This window comes from Pipra filicauda, unplaced genomic scaffold (assembly GCF_003945595.2).
Source record: "Pipra filicauda isolate LSUMZ 115617 unplaced genomic scaffold, ASM394559v2 scaffold259_size1095435_pilon, whole genome shotgun sequence".
Classification (NCBI taxonomy): domain Eukaryota; kingdom Metazoa; phylum Chordata; class Aves; order Passeriformes; family Pipridae; genus Pipra; species Pipra filicauda.
The window spans coordinates 872,501-894,280 of NW_024104375.1; the positions used below are offsets into that span (position 1 = coordinate 872,501).

The window sequence follows — 21,780 nt, forward strand, 5'->3', positions numbered from 1 at the left end:
TTGACAAATAGTTATAAAATTGAAAAAAAAATTGAAATAAGCATAGAGTGAGTGTTAATATTAAAAAAAAATAAATGCTGGCCCTAGTTCTAAATTCATTTGCTTTGTCATAAGTATTTGCTCACACTTCATCATAACCACCATCTTAGTAGCTCATGGTGTTGGTGTAAGCAGGAACAATCACAGCACTTTCCCTTTTGATTAAATGGAGGAACTGTGAAAACTGGAAAATGGTTTCATTTTTCATGCCATCAGCAAATGCAGATTATTTGGTCTTTTCAGTAACATTATTATGTTGCAAAAAGATGATCCATTTTGTGATTTAAGATGTAGCTAGAGCAATCCAAGTACAGCCAAATTGATGGAGGCAATCTTGCTCTATTTCCAGTTTCCCAACATTTCTTTATTACATGTAATAGAACATTTTAGCATAATAACGCAGAGTCCTTGAGATACAGCAGATGAAGAAATAATGTTGAAAAGTAATTCCTCACATCTGGCTTTCACCACATCAAGTGCAAATGGTGAAGTTAAACATGAAAATACAATTTGCTCCTTTGAAAGTCTACATCCTTATCTCTTGCAAAGAACATACATTTATTTCCAGCGCCTCAAGGTAAAGACTAAGGCATCTATCACAAGAATAGTAAGTATCAGAAGGATTTGGAAGCAATCTTTTCATAATGTTTCTTCGGAAGGAAGAAACAGGGTTACTCAAAATTCATAGCGATTATTAAGTTTACATGCACACAGCAGATATGGTACCATATTATTTCCCATCAACAGTGTTCTCACCTGCTGAGAATCTCTCCTTGGTTCAAGACAGCCATTCATTACAAGGCATTAGCACTCTGCTGCACAAACCAAAGTTATGCCCCATCGGTGAACTGGGCAAGCCCATAATACGCACACTCAGCTCATGAGGAGTGTGTTTACCTATTTTCTGAGCCCTTCATTTTGGTGATTTAATAGGCAAGCAATTTCTTACTTCAGCAGATTCTTTCTATATTATCAACTCAGGTATTTCTGGACAAATGTGTGGGTGTTGAAAAGACTCGCAAGGCTCCCCAACGCTTTGCTGTATCAGTGGAGTATGCACTGACAGCAGGGACTCTTTATGACAAGAAAGGCTGATCAGCTGCAAGCTTTTCTCTTCATGAATCTAACTCTTCACCAGGTCTAAACTAAGCCTGTGGGTTTTGTGTTTTTTTTTTCTTCTTAGCCTTCTTTGTGGCCTGCAGAAAGTTATGAAATAGATTTTTCTAGTCCTCCTGGTAGCAAGGCCAGGTTCACATCCTGACCTCAGTAACAAAGCAGTCTGCAAAAGCCAGTTTTCTCTGCCTAACATAAAGCAAACTACAACATGCAACATAAGGCAATATTAAAAGTGAGAAATTACAAGCATTGTACTAGCATTGGGAAGAAAAAATAATAAACCCCAGCCATATTAAAAATTCCAGCAACAACAGCACTGAACAACACAATTTTGGCACTGCTACAGCCTCCATTACCAAGGCTGGAAGCAGATATTCATCTGCAAAGAGTGCTTAGTTGGAAAGTAGATTTCAGTTACAAGTCAACAAAAAAGAAATTCTTTATTGCAGGGGATTGTTTATTTTTAGATATTTCAGCCATCTTATTCTGTAACCATTCTACTACCTTTTGGGTAGTGTAACGTACAGGCACATATAGACTCTCACAACGAGATGTACTAATGAAAATACAAAATAAGCCTTGCAGGATTAAATCTCCTCTCAACAACATTAATGTAAATCAGCTCAATCAACTGGGGGACATTGGTGTGAAACTTGAGTGAGGAAAAAATTGGGCTCCAATGCTTTGAACAAACTGCTCAAGTATATTTTAGAAATGTGAAGGATGTTAAACTGTGGGTTTAGGAGCTTGGAAGACAAGAGAGGTGTAAAAATTATAAATCTTATTTTCATGGTGAAATAGTATTAAGGAATCAAAATATAATCCCAGAATACATAAATACTGAAGTGGAAGTTGCTACCAAAAGCATCAAGAGTTTAACACAAGAAACCAGATTCTTATCAAAGACCACACGATTGGAATGACCAGTTCCCATTATCATGAGTGACAGTGGTGTTTGTGCAAATCTCATGTATGGTGATGGAATATGAACTCTGAAGTCTCTGTGACCTTGATGTGTAATATTTATGTCTACACCTTTAGCCTCTGCACATAATCAGATGCAATCTTTTAGCTTTATGCAGTTCACCAGGCATTCAATTAGAAAAAGCAAAATTTTTTTTTTGGAGGGGGAAGGATGCTAAGCTACTTAGACAGAAGGTAGTGAATCAAAAATTGCAAAACTTGAGCTTTCAAAAATAGCCTAAGTGACCTCCTACAATACTCTGACCACTCCATCACAAGCAGGAGGCAACCCCTGTGAAGAGCAAATTCTGGCAAAGTTCTCTCTTCACAGATGATGCACAGCTTAAGCTATAATGAGTTTTTGGGTTACAAATGCTGAACGCATTAATATTCCTTGATGATAATTATCACAGTATAAGCACCTTTCCCAATGTGAGTAGCATAAAGCAACTGAAGCAGCATTTTTACTACATTTGAAACAAGCTGGAAAATGGGATTTTCTACTCTCGTAACCTGAGGTCAACATACATCAAGCTATGCATATTAAGTATGTCTACCCTATATAACTATATAGGCCTTTCCATATATTCACACACATGCATGCAATTAACACCCTAATTTTTTGAATACTTAAACAAATATGCCATGCGCATGAACATGATTCCTCAAGAAAAATATATCCAACATTTTAAAGCAGATTCAAATAATTTTCAAACAGGCTACACTGGTATTTCTTCCAAAGTGAGTAATTTTTCTACAATAGTAAAAACAAACAAAGGAACTGGTGATACAAATTGAAAATTAAAAAAAAATACTTATATTCATCCAAACAGAAAATAAAATTTGCAGAAAAACACTGCTTTTCACCTTCAGGGGTTAAACTAACCACTATGTGCCGTACTAAATATGCCTTATACCCACCAACAGTGGCCTTTATTTTTTATAGCAACATGCAAAAATACAGTTCTTCAGCGGGCCCAAGTTCTTGCACACAGCTCATAGACTAAGTAATAAACAGAAGGACTGGAGATACCCCCAGGAAACAGAGGAGCGTGAGGCTCAAGCCGGGCAGCTGAGCACCTGCAAAGCTGTCCCTTACCCGTCACTGCAGCCGGGAGAACCGCTGTGCTGCCTCTGCATGGGGCAGGAGCACACACAAACCGGCGGCAGCAGCAGCAAACCTACTGACTTAATAGCCAGACAGGCTCACCCAACCTTTGTAGCTTAGTCTTATATATGAACAGGGGCAAAAATCTGTGAGTTATTCCAAGAAACAGATGAATACCCATCACAACACGTATGGAACTCAAATACCTTCCAAAGACAACAAGAGATTCGCTTCCTTAAACAGTATAAATAAGCTTGGCTGTACTTTAAGTGCAAGACATTTAATTATTATACAAGTACTTACTGAGAATTAATTAGCATACAACAAGGATCTGAAACATGCAGACGTTTGTCAAAGAAGACAGGGTTTCTAATGATTTATTATTGTTTGATTAACAACATCATGCAGCAGCTATGTTATTAAATCTCTATTTTGCATACTACAGAACCTAAAAGTGTTACCTAGTGGTGTACTAAGTGTTGCCCTCAGAAGAGGGCAACAACAAGATCTTTGCTTTTCTCTCACCCCAACCCAGAAAATGTTCATTGTTAAAAACGATGTCCTGGTAAGGAGCCTTTAAGATACCACAATGTGAGTCTCAGGGTTTTTACTGAATGTTATAAGGCTGTCTTATAATTGCATGCAAATAAACTTAGTGCGGCTTTCATCTGACAAAATGGGAATCAATTTGAACTCTTAATCTGAAAAATGGGAATCAATTCTGATGTTCTGTTGGTGTGAAATCTGCTGAATGTGTTTATGCCATGTTGTCCTGCACTTCCTTTACGAAATATGCCATGTTACAACCATTTTGAAAACTAAAGCATAATTTTTACTTACGTGCTGTAAAATGTCTCAAAATCCCATTTGAATATATGGCAGGGTTTTGAGGGAACCTTTGCTAAATATTTAACAGCACTATTGGCTTATTAAATAGTGTAACGTGAAAGCCATGAAAGGATGATATAAAACACATGACATTTTTTTTCTCTTAACATTGGTGCTCACTTTCAACACTATACAAGCCCATTCATCAGATGAACTGATGCACTGTGAGAAGTACTCCTTATCAGAGAAATGTAGCAATGGCATCTTGCTATTATACAAATGATTAAATCCCTCCTTGGTTAATTGCATAAGATCTGTTCCTCTGCCATTAAATCTCCTCTCCATCCTGCCCACTAAAGCTTCTGAATAGATCACATCCGAAAATTAAAAATGATGTAGTAAAATCAGGATGGCACAAGATATACTGCTTATATGAAAGGCAAACCTAGGGGGAAAAAGAGTCAGGTAGAGAACATGCAGCTTTGGTTTATCAGACATAGAAATTGCATGGCTGACCATTTTGTAGGTAGAAAATTGAATATGTTTCTCTGCACATTACAATGCATTTGATAACTACATAATACAGTGACAGCCATGTTAAAAATACAGATGTAAGACTGAAAATAGTCTATAAACACTTTCATCAAAACAAAATTGAAGTAACTTAGTTCACAACAACACGTGTTTCAGCAGGAATCACTGAAAAAATACTAAAATCCACAATGAAATATATTAATATAAACCAAGAAAAAACCCCAATTCTTTGCATGGAATTGCCTGCAGAGTGTGCATTTATTCTGTAAACACTGTAACAATGATTATCCGTCCTTCCAGCTCTCGGTGGAGACTCCTGCTTTTGAAAATGTCTTGTGGTGACTTACTAAATTCAGGCTATTTCAATTAGTATTACTGCACATTAAAAATTAATTGCATTATAGAGTGAATTAAGGTTTAAATTTCAATTCTACAGTGTGTGTGCTAGAAATGACAGCTAAAAATCAATGCTCTCTGGCCCATAATCGGAAGTTTGTATGACCAAGTAGGGTGGAACTAGCGTCAGTTTTAAAAGAATTGATAGTTCAATTCAAGGTGTATCAGCTCTAATTTCTGATTTGAATGGGAATGCTACAGGGTCACCATATTAAGTTAAAGAAGAAACTGGGGGAAAAAAAAGCTGCCTTGCAATGAAAAAAAATGTGTCATCTTCATAAAGATGGAAAAAATCCAAATTACAGCTCAAAATTCGAGTTTGGTATCACTGAGGGAAAAAAGATGTTTTAATGGGATGATGACTTCATTACAGAAGACTTACATTTTTTTCTGCATTTAGAACATGTTGTTAAAATACCACCCGGAATGGCAATTTAGGCTCCAATCCTACAAATACTTGAGAACATATACAGACTTATTCCTGCATAAAAGGAAGCTTGTGACATCTATTCACGTGAATGAAATCGTATGCGTAGTTACATGTTTTCAGGATCAGACCTTTTCATTACAATTCTGGATGTCCGGTGCTGCCATGCAAGCCCATTTAAAACTTACGCTGACAGACACAGACAGGGGTACACAATGGAGCCTGTGAACCCTGTGACACTCACGCTTTGGGACACTTTTCTTGGTTCAAACAGTCTTGGCAAGGACAGGACCAAAGAATGTGGCCCCCAGAGCCACAGACCAACACATTCGGGAGCCCTGATACTGTGCAAGTCACGCAATGAGCTGTACTTTCTATGTCCACCCCTTAGCAGAGGACCAGGGGGGACGTTGAATCCCCAAGCTTCAGTGGGAGGGGTGACAAAAATGTTGCTACCAAATGTATCAAAAGTGATCGGGCATCAGGTGACAGAGATGAGGGTATATGGGAATGGACAATGGTTCTCTGTACCTCCAGTAAGTATGTCTGCTATGGTCTTCTGAGCTGCCCCCTATGTTGTAGAACACAGGACAATTTCTTTGTCTCCATACACACAAAATAAATCATTATCCTACACTTTATCATCTGACAAATCAGTTAAAACTTGCCTGCATGGATGAAGGTTGTTTCTACAATTACGGCAGAAATCTGCACTCTTACCTTGCTGAAACCGATGTTCAGACATTGCCACTGTAGATTGGAATGATTTTTGAAAAGAAAATGCCTTTATTAAAATATTTGTATCTTCACAATAATAATAATTTTTCTTTCTTGGGTGAAATTGGATTTTGCAGAAGGTTCCTAGAGATCATGGATGATAAATTGACACCACTGCTATAATTCTTCCTTTGAATGTGAACACAGTGCCAAAAGGAAAGGAAACAGCTCAAGCAAAATCATTCTTACACTCTTCTGTGTTGTAAAATGTATGGGGAATAGCAAGAAGGTAAAAAGCATGTTCCACTTGTTATAAATCTAGTATTGTTCCTGTCTGAAAATGGTTAGCAAGAAATGTCTGTCACTTCTATCAGCAGCAAATACTTTTTTTAAGAGCAAATGATGAAGAACACTGCAAGTCTAGTGAACAGACCAAGCTGGTATCACTAAAGTATTGCAAAGCCACCCAGGATACCAGAGCCTGGAACTGAACAGTCATCGGTGTGTACCTAAGAGCCAAGTTGATGTCCAAAATGTTTTTAAAGATCCCCTGTGCTGCATGGATGTCCAAAAGCAAGTTTGGTATCAGGAGAGTAAAGAAGATGGGTTGTAATAACAACAATAAAAAAATAATCTGGTGCAAATAGACCCCACGGTGTAGTAGTCTTCCCTGTGCAACAATCACCCTTCACTTCAATTTAGTGATGTTGCCTCATTACAATACAGCATACAAAGGGGGCAATATTAAGGCACACTATTTAAAGCTACAAGATCTGTGGTGCCAGATATAGCTGGTATGGAATCACTACTATAGATTAAAAATTAGGTAATTTCAACAGAGAATACTGAAAAATTAAAACTCTCCCAAAGGTGCACAAGTGTGTTATTTTTACAAAACTTAGTTGAACGCCACAATAAGCGATTGACGCTAAAGACTGACAACACATTTTATAGTGTGGACCCACCAACTTGTTACAAAAGCACAGCAATAACTGGTTGCAAGTTAATGACAGCCAAGAAAGATGAAAGAATTCAACTGGTTTAGGTAAGGGGGAAAAAAAATGTTTTCATATGACAGCAGAATATAAAGAAATTGAGAAAGAGATTTGTGCAGGGTACAGGACCTGCAGTGTAGAGGAAGCAACTTTCAGAATTGCACTGATGAAGGACAAATTCTGAAGAGGAATAAGCCAGTGTTATTGACTCAAGGAAGCCATCACAATTTCTGTTAACTCTTTTTTCTGTTAACTCTCCTTCTGTTATCTGGTTCTGACTGGGGAAGAAATAAAGGATGATTTCTGTTGTGTGGAGCAGGTGATGTCAAGAATAGAAATCAGCTGGACAGCATCTGTGAGGAGTGATGATACAGTAAAGGAGGAACAATATTTTTTTTAAATTACACTCTGAAATGGATAGGAAATATGAACCAAATTTGGGAGCTCTAAGGCAAGCAGCAGAACTCCCCATTAGCCAAGAGATAATAAAAAACACAAATGATTTAATAGCTTGCTATTTACAGAATTACAGTACTTTTCCTTCCGAATGTACATTAACTAATTTGTCTTGAAAAATCTCTGTGGCTAAGTACTGTCTCCATTTCACATGTCAATGGCTTGTTCTAGGCTAGTGAAGAAGTAATTGGGAATGCTGGAACCACCACAAACTTGCACCCATTCTGACTCCTGTTTCGATATTCTGAACTAAAAATTGTCTTTGTACCATGTCAAGCAAAGATGTGAAAACAGGACTTGGAAAAAAAAGGAGTTCCCCTTCCAAACAAGAAAGGAGAATGCCACAAAGCAAAGGAGAGAGAGAGAGAGACAGACAATGTAATGCAATGAAAAAGGCAACTTTTAATATTGTGTGGGAGATAATGCAGGAAGAGAACTTTGAGTCAAAGATCCTTCCAAATCTGCGGATGGGAAGGATACATTTAAGAAAGAAAGGGCAGCTGAACTGTATTGAGAGTGTTTTTCTTGACAGGGAAGAGAACTTCTCCTACTGAAGCTTTAGGTTAAAGGAGACAAAGAAAATTACCAGCCCACAGAAAGACTGGCCTGAAGGACCCATCGCAAGAGTTGAAAGAGATGCACATGCAGCACAAAAGCGGCAGTTGATGTAAAATACGATAACCTAGGTGACATATCATAGAAATTAGAGTCCTATTTTCTGTCACCTAATTTATTCCCATGCACCACCATGAAGGATTTTTCCTGGCGGTACAATTCTGGTCTGTACTGCTAGGCATACTCCATCACTAGTGCAAATGCAGCAGGTAAAAGTAGCAAATTTTTCCATTATTAAGAAGTATCCCTAAGATTATGTTTTCTTGGCTAGCTCTATGCCCAAGCCTATTTATTTCATTTTTCAATTATTTATTTTTATTTTTATACTTTACATTTTAGCCTTCTTTTTTTTTAAGCTCAGCTATATATATAACCTCCAAAGAGGTTAAAAATACCATCCCTGTTAAATCTGACTTGAAGAATAACAGCACACAAGGAGCAGTGTGGGTTAAAAGTTCAGATTTGGCAGGGAAATGTCACTCAGCTGAAGAGATGAGTATTTAACTGCTCTCTGGTGAAAATTGGTTTTGATTTGATCATGTTATGACAGTTCGCAAATCACACTTTGCACTAAGTGATATTTGGGTTAGGCTTTTTAACCAAACTTCGAAGGAAATAGAAGGCTGCATTGATTCTGAATGTCTAATTGAAAGAGGTAGTAAACATCAACATCTCCCAAATTGCTCAATAAATTACACAGTGCTCTGCAGGAGTCTCATCTGGGTGACTTGGTGTGGGGGAGATTTTTTTGCACAGTTATCTAATGTCTTGGCACTCACATAGGTGTGCAATGAAAAGCAATGAAGCCAGAAGAACAGTGGGTTCATTGTAAAGGTTGCCTGTGAGAGGGCTGGGAAAAAGAGTGCCTAGCCAAACAGCTAGATATTAAGAATATACTGCTGTCGTCCTGAACTGCAACACTCTAAAAACTGCCGTATGATAGAGAATTTGAATTGTATGGCTAGGCACTGGAAAAAGAAAGCCAAAGTGGGATTTTACAGGCATATCCTTAACACTGGTCACTGTACATGTGTTTTATGATTGCTTTTGATCATAAAAATATACTATTTCTTTTATCATTCAGTCTAATCCAAACATGAAACTGGTACCTTTCATCACAATCACAGCGAATGAGACAGTGTTCTGAACTAAGTTTTGTCCCTTACACTATGAATAGCATATCCTGTAAAGTGTCTTGGATAAGTACCATATATATCAGATTATATTCATTTAATAAAATTAACGTGTTATGTGGCTTTGCACCTTTGACCAAGAGGTCTCCTTCACTATGTCCACTGCTTCATTTCCTCTGGGGCTTCTCCTAATGCTCTGACTTGCCCAACGTACTCAAACAGTAACTTAGTTAAGAAAAAAAATATGCCAAAAGGAATGTTTCTTCTTTCTTTCTCTCTATACATTAAATTTACCTCTATAACTACATTATTTTAAGGCCACATGACAGAATTACTCAGTTCTACCCCACGGATATGTTGGTGCAATGGTTTTATTTGTATGTTTCACTAAGAAGGTATATAATAATTTCTTTACAGTCGAGAATCCTGAGATTGAACTTTAAAAGCCTGACAACTTTGTACATGGAAAATTTTGATTCGGCAATATTTACACTTCATATTTATAAATTAGATTTTTTTTAATTTTTTTTATTTATTTCACAGACACGTGTACATGGTTTGCTGGCTGCTGAAGCAGCTGTATTACAAGCTAAAGGACATGATAGATAGTTCAGCTTACATATACACATGCATACACCCATGCATAGAAGAGGGTGCATTCAATCACAAAAACAGCTTGTAGGTATCACCATTTTACTTTACTATTAATTTTCCGCTGACTCAATGTAAATAAGGTAACTCTACATGTGAAAAAGAATGTGCAGGAGTATCTTTTGACTACAGATTGTCTATGAGGCATGTAAAAATCAGGATTTTAACATAAATATCATTCTAAGCTCCCATAACAGCTGCATTGAAAGTACTGTTTAGTGAAAGTGTGGTGGTGACTTGACTGCTATGCTGAGGAGATTGAAGGAGTTACTTTCCTCAGTAAGGATCATTGAGAGTGTCACCGGTTAATTCCTGTTCTATGCTCCTCATTAGCATTACTCTCAAGTTTCTGGTTATCATATCCGAAATATTAAGACATAATAAGTACGAAGGTGCAGATAATTGGATATTAACCAGAACATACTTGACTGGGCAGGAGGTAGGGCCTTGCTTAAACTAATCCTGAAATGTATTAATCACCAATTAATGAATGGGTTTCAAATTCATTTTCTATTATAGAACACCTCTGAGTATCTAAGCTTTTTCTAATAAAATGAGTTGGAATAACAGGATAGGAATAGGAAACACTCCAATTTGAGGCTGGTTTGAATTAATTCCCAATAGCTTGTTGTTAAGTTCATTGAAAACAATAATCCTAGAGTGAGTGACTTTATGTATATTTTTTACATATATATATAAAACAGCACTTGCAGGCTCTATTTGCAGTTGCAAATGGCGATACAGGGGCTAAATTCAGAACAGAATTCAGTTCACTAGAGTAAACTGTAGCACTATCTATACTTCTTCAGAGCAAATATAGCTCATTAAGATGAGCAGCATAAGACGTGCATCAACTTTAGATGGATGTTGCCAATTAATGATTTTCAGTGTGGAGAAAGATATACACATATGCCAACTTCTGTAAAAGGCCTTCTTTCCAGCCCTGCACAAAATGTGGTCCACACCAGTCCACTCTGGTGATCTGGGCTCTTGGAAGGTGGAAGAAGAATGGTGAAAAGGTAGAGATTATGTTAAGATTCAGTTAGGAAGCCTGGCAGGGAGGGAGTGGGTGGGGAGAGTAAGAGAGGGTGTTAAGCTCAGAAGCTCCATCTTTGAACAACCTTGGTGATTCTGCATTAAGCATGCACCCTTAACCAGCATTACTAACTAGCTTGGCATGGTTGTACTTTCCTCAACTAAGAGGGCAATGCCACACAGTTGATCCCTCAGTAACAGAAGTTTTTGTTAACTGAGTGTATTTAAAATCCAGAAAGAAATGCAAAAAAAACCAGAAAAAAACCCCTCAATTTTTTTTTTTAATATAACATTCTTACATGTCCAGGATAATTTTTAAAGGAATACTTTAGCATTTTCATTATTTAAAATAGGTGCCCACTATCGCATCAGGAAAAAACCATCAGAGATCCTTATTGTTACTAATGAAAATTATAACAGACATGGCTGAAGTACTATTATTCCCCTTTCTCTCTTCTTGCTGTCCTTAGTGTTATTTACATTGATGTGAATTGCAAGTAAACCAATATTATCCATCTCTCTGTTTTTTCCTTAATTTGTTGACTTTAATTTTACTAAGTCTTAAATAAACGCTTACTGAAGATGAAGTAAGATATGCAAGCAAGTAGTCCTTTTATCAACAATTTTGCCACAGAAACACACAAACATTTCAATGGCTCTTCATTAGCAAACAAATCAACAAGTGATATTTTAATGCATGACTTTATTCCATCTCTGTGGGGACCGTAGTTGAGAGTGTGATGTACAGTACAGAGAAAGGAATCATCAGCCACAATGTCCCAGGGCTCTATCCATTGAGGACTTCTCAGCCTCTGCTTAAAGAGTGCATTTAATTGACTGATAGACAGTAGCTTCTTTGTTCACAGAAGACAGCGAAGTAATGGCAGCTTGAAAATCGTACCATCTACAGGATCTCCTGAGACTAGTAACAGGGGGATATGTGTCAGGAATAAATAAATAATCTAATTATTAAGCCACTTCCTGTCAAGTTAACTCCAATTTGTTGGCTTTTGAAGGCAACAAAACGAGGCATTTTTCCTCATTATGCTTCTCTTTTTATACCACTGGTAATCACAGGCGGATTAAAGGGTGCCTGATTGGTTTTTTTGTCAAGAAACTGAGAAGCAGCCAACAGTACAGAAAAACAGAGTTGGGGTTAGAAGAAATTTCATGCTTGTCTCCTTTCCAGTTCCCTAACAGCCCACACTGCTGCCCCATACAGTGCTGCCAGCTGTACAGCAAATGTGTGCCCCTCCAACGGCGGCGTACCAGGCCACAGGCTCCATCCTGAGAGCTGTGAGATACCTTGCAATCTTGGCAGGTAGCTACTGCTGTCATAGGCATAATTCTAAAGGTGACCTACGAAACCCCGTCAGCTCACCAAATGCAACAATATGAGCAGCTCAAGTTCGACACCCACTCTCCATATTGGCTTCTTTTGTTTCGCTTCCTGCGCTTACATTGGAGGGAGAAACCTCGGGATGAGCCCCCTTGAAGAATTGGAGGCTTCCCTGCTCGGAACAGGGGTGGTTTAGAAAAGCAGTGGTGAGGCTGCCCTCGGTGCTGACAGCTAAACACGGCTATGGAAATGTGCTACGGCTACCGATAAAGCCTGCGATTCAAATGGTCAGCAGCAAAGAACAAAAGGGAAGGTTGACACCCTGCCATTAATTCAGCCCATGGTGTCTAAGTATTAACATAGTATACCGCTGCCATGGCTCGGAGGAGAATCTTACAGCAGGTAGAGGGAGGGGAACGACTTTGACACTGCCTGGAACTGCCTTTTGACAGCGTCCCCTTCGTCGAGTGCTATTCATACCACAGGCATTTATGCAGGAAACATCTAAAGCTCCCATGCATCTTGCTTCATTTCTTTACCGAATGAACTCCAGCCTGTACTGTGGGCATTTTTAGATACTCTTTTTATTATTATTATTATTATTATTACTACTACTAGTACTACTACTACTATTATTATTACTACTAATAATATTTAATAATAAGACATTTTCATTCTATTTTCTTAACATTTTTTCAGTCCAAGGTTCAACCCCACCACCACCCCTCCCCCCCACCCCAAAAAAGGGTTCATAGATGTTTGCAAACTGTGTCCTGACTGAACCATTTGTGATCTTAAAAGCCTGGAGAGACTTTCCTGAAAGCTGTCTCAAAAAGCAAGCAGCCACTGCTGCTTCAAACCCCCAAAAGGAAGCACCAGCTCCAAGCAGAGCAGCTCGGTGGGGGAAAGCAGACTCCCAGGGACCAAGGGTGACAGTGATGGGGCACCCATAGCCCAAATAGGCGACGCCCAGAACCTGCAGCCCAGTGAATGGTGCTGCTCCAGTGTGTTTACAGCTGCCTTTGCTGTTTCCAAATACATCTTGAATTTTTTGTTAAATTGCGCAGATAATTAAAGCCTCTTCATATTTACAGTCTGCTTCATTGGTACCATGAATTCTGTTTTCAGTTACTGTCTGCAAATTCCCTCCCCGCACAATTTCATACTAAGCAATAACACTTCATTTTACATAAGTTTTATCTGATGTCCCCATACAGAGCTGCCAGCTGTACAGCAAATGTGCAGCTCTCAAACTGAGGCCTACTAGGCCACAGGCTCCATCCTGAGATCTGTAAGGCACCTTGCTGTCATTGGCAAGCGTTCCCTGCTATCGCCGCAACCATCGCTCCACACCACACACAACTTAAAATCATCTGATTATTAGAATTTGTGGTCCACACTCCATTTTATCCTTTATTTAATCTATCCCCAGATCACACATTTGTTTAAATGTTTTGGCTGGTTTACAAATCATGCAGCCATCTGCACAGTAGGTGTGACACCATTTTTTAGACAAAAGTTACATTACTAAACAACAAAGATAAAGTCATTTGAAATGCTTTGGTGTTTGTTATTCTGCCTGGTTTGCTTGGACCAACTCTAAGAAATAAATAGAATTATCTGTGTAAATCGATGAACATCTATGAAAAACAACACCCAGCAGAACGCAGAGCTTGCTCCATTACCTACGTTAATATCATGACAGCTGAGGAGAGATGACCTGGCCCACTTCTCATCTCTCCTGTACAGATGGCTATTAAAGAGAAAGTATCCCTTTTGTATGGTCCATGCAGAAACCCTTTATGGGCTTTTCAAATAAGCCAGCATTGCCCACAAGAGAGTAGCTTCATGTTAGTATTAAACAGCCCAGATTTTGCCTATTTTGTAACCTAGCTTCTCATGAAATAAACCTACGTTTTCTCAGATTTAATTCCAAATGCTGGTTTTCCTGGGTATTTCAATTACATCTCCTCATTTTGCAGAGAAGGTGACCAAGTTTCCTCTAACTTTTTACTTGCCAGCTCTGCCTGTAAACAGGAGATTCCCAGGCATCCAAATGATTTCCTGATGCTAAGAGGGTATGATCCCTCTCTTCACTATAAAGTGACAATTTCCATTTCTTACTACTTATAACCCAGTGAAAAAGGACCAACGAAAGGAAGTCTCCACCTCCTTTCTCCTCTAGTCTGTAGATCCATATATTTGGATTCTTTATCTCCAAATATCAGGTAAAAGGGACTTCACAACATCAGATTTACTGCAGAGTGATTAAACTGACGTTCTGAAGATGTATTACTTGAGGCCAACGTGGTGCAACAAGTATGAGTTGCACAGCTTTCTCCATAAGTGAAAGGAAAATCATGGGGTTTAATGACTTTAGGCATTAGATAAATAACAGAATGTGTGAATGCTGCATGCTATAACAATCAGACAAAAATTTTTTTGGGCTGATTTCCAGAAAGCTGATTGAGGTATTTCCTTTGTCTTGACATCAGTGATGTTGTCCACATGTACCGTAATGTACACTGCACAAATGTGAGGCAAATAAGATGACTTATTTTTATAGGTTTATTATGCAGGCAGTTAATACATGCATAATGCAAACATGCACATCCACACAACACTCAAGCATATATACATATTATACACTTATATCACTGTCGCTGAAAAAAACAAAAATCATGACCTGCACTAAAATGTGTCTTTATATCTTCTAATGGTTACATACTACTTGCTATTGTAAAAGACAGCTGTAAAATTTCTTTGCATAGAAATTAAAATGTTAGGTCTCATTTTCTACATACTCTTCTTTTTTTAAAATACAATTGTTCCAGCATAGATTTGTTTACTTGGTATTTGATGAAGTATTTGCTGGTGTAAACTAGAATTCTTCTTGTCAGCTGCAGGATTGCTTCATCCTGTTTTCCCATTTCCTTTCAAACTTCAGTGCTTGGCACCTTTTTTTTCCCTTTCCCTTCATTTCCTTCTCCTGCTCATACCTGCTACCTCGCTCAATGCTACATAACATCCTTCACTCAAAACAAGCTCTCGCACCACCACAACATACTTCACGAAATCTGTTTTATACATGACAGTGAAAAGATTAAAGAAAGGAAAATCTGTTTACTTATCAGAAATTACCTATTTATTAACTGTCAAAAGTAGGGTTTCAAAAAGGTACTGAATCTTGACCATGACACCCTTCCCCTTCGCTCCCCAACTCTTCAGAGGGCTAGTGGTTCTTGCTATGACACTGGGACTTGCTTCCTTCATCGACAAAAGTAGCAGCAAACTACAAAGATTGAGGCTGTTTCCCCCCTTTATCATTCTCTTTGTCAGCCTGATCAGTCCTCAATGGTAAATGTGCTGCTCTGTTGTGCACAGCCAGCGGCTCGCAATTTGCTCACTATGTTTCATGAGACAGTTGTTTGTGGCTGTTTGGAACACATTTACCTCTTTGGGGATTTATGCGCTAGTTGCAATGCCAACCTCCATAGTGATAGAAATTTCTTTCTAACTAAAATAGATAATTAGAAGCTGGTAATTATTGGTCAAGAATTATCAGAGTGAAAAAAATTAAGCTTTTCATAAATAGTTCTTGGCAATGTCATCTCTTTACATTATCTCATGCCTAACAGCACTTTACTCAGAGCACTTACAAATTTACACTACTGCTGGTGAGCCTCATAATTTTATATGGAGTAATTCCTTTCCTGAGCTAAATGTGTCCGAGCTCCCCCCGTTTGGAGCCATGCTGCATGTGTGCAAAATCCTAGGCAACTGCAACAGCAACTGTTTAGTCTATTTACACTGAACTGCATCAGATACTACAGATGTAAAGGAATCACTCAAAGATGAAACAATGTTTAGTTTGTCTGTTTAAAATAACAGAGAAAATAATAGGACAAACAGTGGAGTTCGGCAAACAACACAAACAACAGCAGACTCTTTTTTTACTCTCTCAGGTCAAATGTCAACTGTAAACTATGTGATGAAAACAAAAGGATGCCAGAAAGCCTCTTTTCCACAGACACCATGAAGAAATAGAATTCCACAGACACCCAGAAATAGAATTTTCTCAAAGAAAGCTGCTAAAAATGCTATGTATTCCACCCAGATGAAAAAGTAGAAGAAAGAAGAATTACCTTTTATGCCAATACTTCCTAAACCCATATGAAACACACCCGGATTTATGTTTCCTCCTTTCCCACTCCAAAGCTGGAAATTGTTTTCCCCACAAATTTCAATACACACTCCAAAATCAAGGTCTTCATTCAGCAATCATTCTTACAAATTATCCAAACAAAGGTACATGCTTACATCTAGGTCCAAAATAATGCCAAAACACAGGGCCTATTTAAAAAAACCCATAGTTTGCCTTGCTTTCAGTATGCTAGTGTCCTCTAGCCTAAGCCTGAATCAGTGTGTAGTTTAAGCAAACACAGGCATTGCTTGATGAAGCACAGTGTCTAGAAATGTGTGGACAGATCTGAAGTTTAGCTCACTTAACGCAAGCAAGGAATTTCTCCTCTATGCCTCTTTGTCCTGATCTGTTCAATGGAAAAGGCTTACTGCCCTGTCCCATCCCAAAGATGTTATGAAGACTTGATTAAAGGCTGCAGAGTAGTTTTAGAATGGAAAGTTCTAGAACTAATGAACATGTAGTTATTGGGGAAAGCTGCCCCTATGACATCTTTTGAATAGATAACTTGTATAATAATGAATGTAAATTGCATTGTTGTCAAAGATACTTAAGGTTACACTTCACTGGGTCATTGGCAGATTTTATTTTCCATTAGGTGGCATAATCCCTCTTGTTGAATTGATTGAAATGTATAATAAAATCTGTAAAAATGCTATATACCCTCCTAACAAAGAAGAGTAAGAGGCTTTTCAAATAGCCTCTAATCCCTCTTCCCCTGCTAAATGTCTAGTTGAGATTATATTTGATTAGACAAAAACACACATATACACAACCTAAAAATACCTACCCTCAGTGGAGCTATTTTAGCCAACAAAGTAATTCCAGTTGCCTTATTTAAAAGTCTAAGTTTCACACTGGGGTTTTATAAGCATAGCGTTGCCTCAGTGACCCTCCATAATGCAACTTCTCTCTGTGGATGTTAGCAACATGAACTCAGTTTACATCCCGGGATCATGTTCAAGGGGCACAGTAATTAGATGGGACGCCATCAACTTTTCTAGGCTCTCAAACTGCATCATGACAGTGGGTAGCAACTGTTTCCCTCAGTGGGCTGAGCATTGCCTCTATTAGTGGTTCCTACTCATTTCAGAGTGAGTTTGGCAGATGACTTTCCACTTTCATGTTTGTCCCATGTCCCAGCTGCCTCCCTTTTTCTGAGTTATGATTATGGAATCCTTCAGGTAAGAAGACACTACATCCATCAATAACCACAACACAGATAATGGGAACATTTTACTGTGAGAGGAAATAACAGTTCCTGACACAGTGCAATGATGTCTGTAAAGGCATTTATTGCCCCTACATTTGATCTAGGGATTATCACATTATCGGCTTTTAACTCTTCCCTTGCCACATTATCTTCCCCCTCCCTTGCCTGCAAACTCTTTTCTTTCTCTGCATCTTCCCAAAGCTTTCTTACTTTGCTTACCCTAGAGGATCAAAGACACTACATCCTATTCTGCCAATCTCCTACTAGGAAATCAGGGCAAGAAGACAGATTTTATTAGATACATGTAAAAAGGGAGGGACCAATGTCTTTAGGAAACCATTTTTTTTTTGTTTGGTTAATGTGCTGTGTCAACAAGTCAATATTCACTTCAGTGTTTCATTTAATATATTTTTCAATCTACATATTGATATGCATGCAGACAACTATAGGTATATATTATATATATTCACACAACTGTGTTTGTTGTGTGAATAAGCCTACCTACAAATACACACAAACCACGGCTAATTTTAAATAGCTTGATGTCACCCCTTGAACCTTTCTCTCTAGACAAAATATGGTCTTGGAAAAGGGCCTGCGAACAATGATATAAATTAAAGAGGAGGGGGAGAGTAAAATTAGAAAGATAGCTAAGGAAAAATCCAATTAGTGGTGAGAAGACTAACAAAATTGGAGAACAGAAATTATTTTTCCCTGTGCTTCAATTCCGAGGTCACATTCAAAACTCTCCAGAATGCTGACAGTCCTTTCACTCCACCTCAACACAAAATCCCCTCGCATTTGCTTAATCGAGGCTACATCATTAGGAGCTGCACTGTTAAGTCTGGCAGTGCAGATAAGAATCTTCCACTGAACACGGATTACCACACGCATGACCGGCAAATCTCCCTGCATGTTTTGCAGGCTCCTTTATTTCACTGGGAAGATTTTATATTAAGCACGTTTAAATCTGTGTCACTATGGTTATGTCATGAAGTAATATCATGCATGATTAGATAGAACACAGACAAAACAATTAAATATTTTTTTAGAAGGTTCTCTTTCTCATTCAGCCTCTTCCAGCTTTTAGAAATAAAACATCAGCAGTTAATAGCTCAGTTAAGAAAATATGTCTTTTCAGATCTGCAGGTTGAAGCCAGCTAAATGGATTTGTCCTGTTTTACTGACTCTCTCCTTGTTTCACTCCTCCCATTCTGACCCTCTAATAAAACTCATCCAGAAAACAGACAAAAAAATATAAGTCTGAGTATTTCATGAAGTAAGTGAGCTCCTATTCTGAAAATGCGAGGCACTTGGGAAGTGGGTGGCAAGCAAACACATCATCAATTCCATCCCTTATGCACAGTATCCATATTCCCGGTCACATTTCAGTATCACTGTATGCTACAATTAAGAACATGTTGAACACTGTAGTCAAATAAAACAGCAGAAATGGTGAGTGCTGTTGTTAGTAGTACCCTGCTTTTAAATTCCATGTTACTGACACAGATTGAATACTGTGAAGCAGTTCAAATTATCTCCTATCCAAAGACACAAAATATCAAATTAAGGCTTAACCCAACAGGTAAATAGCTTTGCTCCTTTACAAAACCAGTTTGTCATTTCCATTTATTCATTTTTATGAAAAATATATAAAATGCTCATGCTCTAAAGGTATATCAACTTAAATAAAGTACACAGAAAAACAGGCTCTTAAGTTTTGGCAGGTAACTTTCTTTCACACTACAGTCAAATTGCTAAGTATTCATGGAAGAAGTTTGCATGTTACTTTGAAAGAAAAAAAAAGTTTAGCATCAAACTAAATATTTTTAAAATATAAAATGAAAAAAAAAAAAAACCCAAGCAAATGATCTTCTGCTGGATATGTAATTATTGGCTTCTATACCATATTGTTTGGTCATTGCTTTGCATGCTTTCCTGTTATAGTGAGAAAGCCAGCATAAGGAAAGTAGGAGTAAAAAATCAGTGGTATTCATCTCTGTTTTGAAAAGTGAAATTTGGAAAGGAGACTAAAAAAAAACACAAGACAATCCTGGCAATGTTATCTTATTAGTGGGCAAATGATGTGCTTGATAAATTTAATTGGCTGATAGAACTCTTATTGCTATTACTGAGTGGTTACCAAATTGAAAACATTATGGGTAATCCTAAGGGAATCAGCAAATAATAGGAAAATATGAATATCAAAGAAAAAACAGCTTTTGTTTTATTCCAATTTACAACTGTAACAGCTTTGTAAACATCAGGATTCAGGAATCCTAAAAGACTTTTTAAATGCTTGTACCTTAAAAAGTGGATTTCATTACTGTATACCACGATTCCTTATTTTTTCAAATAAATTATAGTATTTAATTGTATACAGATACACTCAGGATTTTTTTCCAGACTGCTCAAACATAACAAACAATACTATTTTATGGCCATTTGAATTATTTATGTTTCCTAATGACAAAAACTCACCAGTTTTGATTTTGGTACTGAGGTGCTTGAGAAGTACACAGTAGTGTCATTACCATAATAACATCTGAAATTAAAACCTGTCTAAAACTCTACGGAAAGCTAACAACCAGTTCATTAACCATTCCTGTTAGTTTGTTTTCAATAATGCAAAAATGATTAGAAGTTTAATTTGCTAATCACCTGTGTTTTGACTGGCAGTGGATATATAATTCTCTGCAGAAGTCTAAACTAGCCCTTGCAGAAAATAAAATATGCTAAGGCTTTATCAAGTCTAATAATATGAATAAAGAAATCAATCATGCCTAGGTTAATCATTGATGGATCCACAATTAATTTCTCCTTAACTCTGTTTAATTTTAGAGGCAATGGTGATCATGAGTAAGAGAAATGGCTATCTGTCTTTGAGAAGTTTTAGTGCTTCACTTACCAATCATGTGGTTTGCAACATGAACTTGGATATCCCATTCATTGTAGAAAACCATCTGACATTTGATGCACTGGTAGGTCTTCTTCTAAAGAAACAAGGGTAGATAAAATTTACTGAAACATACAATTGGAATAATTTCATTATAACTCAAAATACCGAGTTCACAGTGGTCATTTAAAGCTCTCTAGCAGTGTTTTCATTAAGGCTTCATTATTAATATTAAAATATAACACTCTGCAGGTTCTGTACTACCTTTTCTCTGAGTTTTCTGAAACGTTGTAGAGGTATTTTTTTTGTCAGCTTTCTAACTCCATAGACAGATCAGTATTGCTAGAACACCAAGGAAAGCAAAATACAATGAAGATATGGGGGATGTGAGCCAAACAACACTGAAATCAATGCGAATCCTTCATTTTATACCAACGGACTAGACCCACTACAGGGCAGGGGAGAAGCCCAGGAAAGAACACAGAAATAAGAAATCTGCTTCCCTCTCATTTTCTGTAGGGCTGCAAAATCTGCTCTGCACCACACATTTTAAATGGTCCATCAGGTTGCCATTTTTCAAGGAGGAAAAAATCCCACCTCATCTGGACAAACAGTTATTGTATCGGGGCAGCTGCTTAATATCTATTGGCAGCACTATACTAAAACTGGGAAGCCTGACTGGAAATTAGCCAGAGAGCAACTCTTCTGGTCACATTAGATTGGGCTTGAATTACTTAAAAATCATGGTGTATACAGATCAAATTTCATTATAAACCAGGAAATGCATTACTCTGCTCTCTTCAGTGCACAGGACAAGTTTTTCATTTCTGTTTTGGTGTCTTTTAAAGAAGATCTGTTCCTTCACTTTTCTACAATGTATACTACTTGTCCAAGACATTTCAACATCCTAAAAATGTGATCGTGTTTTCTCACATTATGTTTCTTAACCTCAATTGGCCAAAGAGTTGATATCGGAAAGCAATGTTTTAAAAGTAAAAACTAAGAGTTTATTCAAATTAAGATTTTGTTTTTTCATCATAAGACTTAAAATCTGCAGTTATCCAGGCATCTAATGAGATAAGTCATATTCATAAAATTATTCAGCTGCATAATTGTAG

At 37.6% G+C, this 21,780-nt stretch overlaps 1 protein-coding gene across 13 annotated transcripts in view; it reads right to left on the minus strand.

Annotated features, from left to right (window-relative positions):
* Nucleotides 1-21,780, minus strand: part of ZNF521 (zinc finger protein 521) — a 232,552-nt gene that overhangs the window by 98,504 nt on the left and 112,268 nt on the right. For all 13 annotated transcript variants that reach the window (XM_027715888.2, XM_027715886.2, XM_039382141.1 and 10 more), the window contains one exon: nt 20,675-20,759. In XM_027715888.2, coding sequence (XP_027571689.1) covers nt 20,675-20,759 — 85 coding nt within the window. The remainder of the gene's footprint in view (nt 1-20,674; nt 20,760-21,780) is intronic.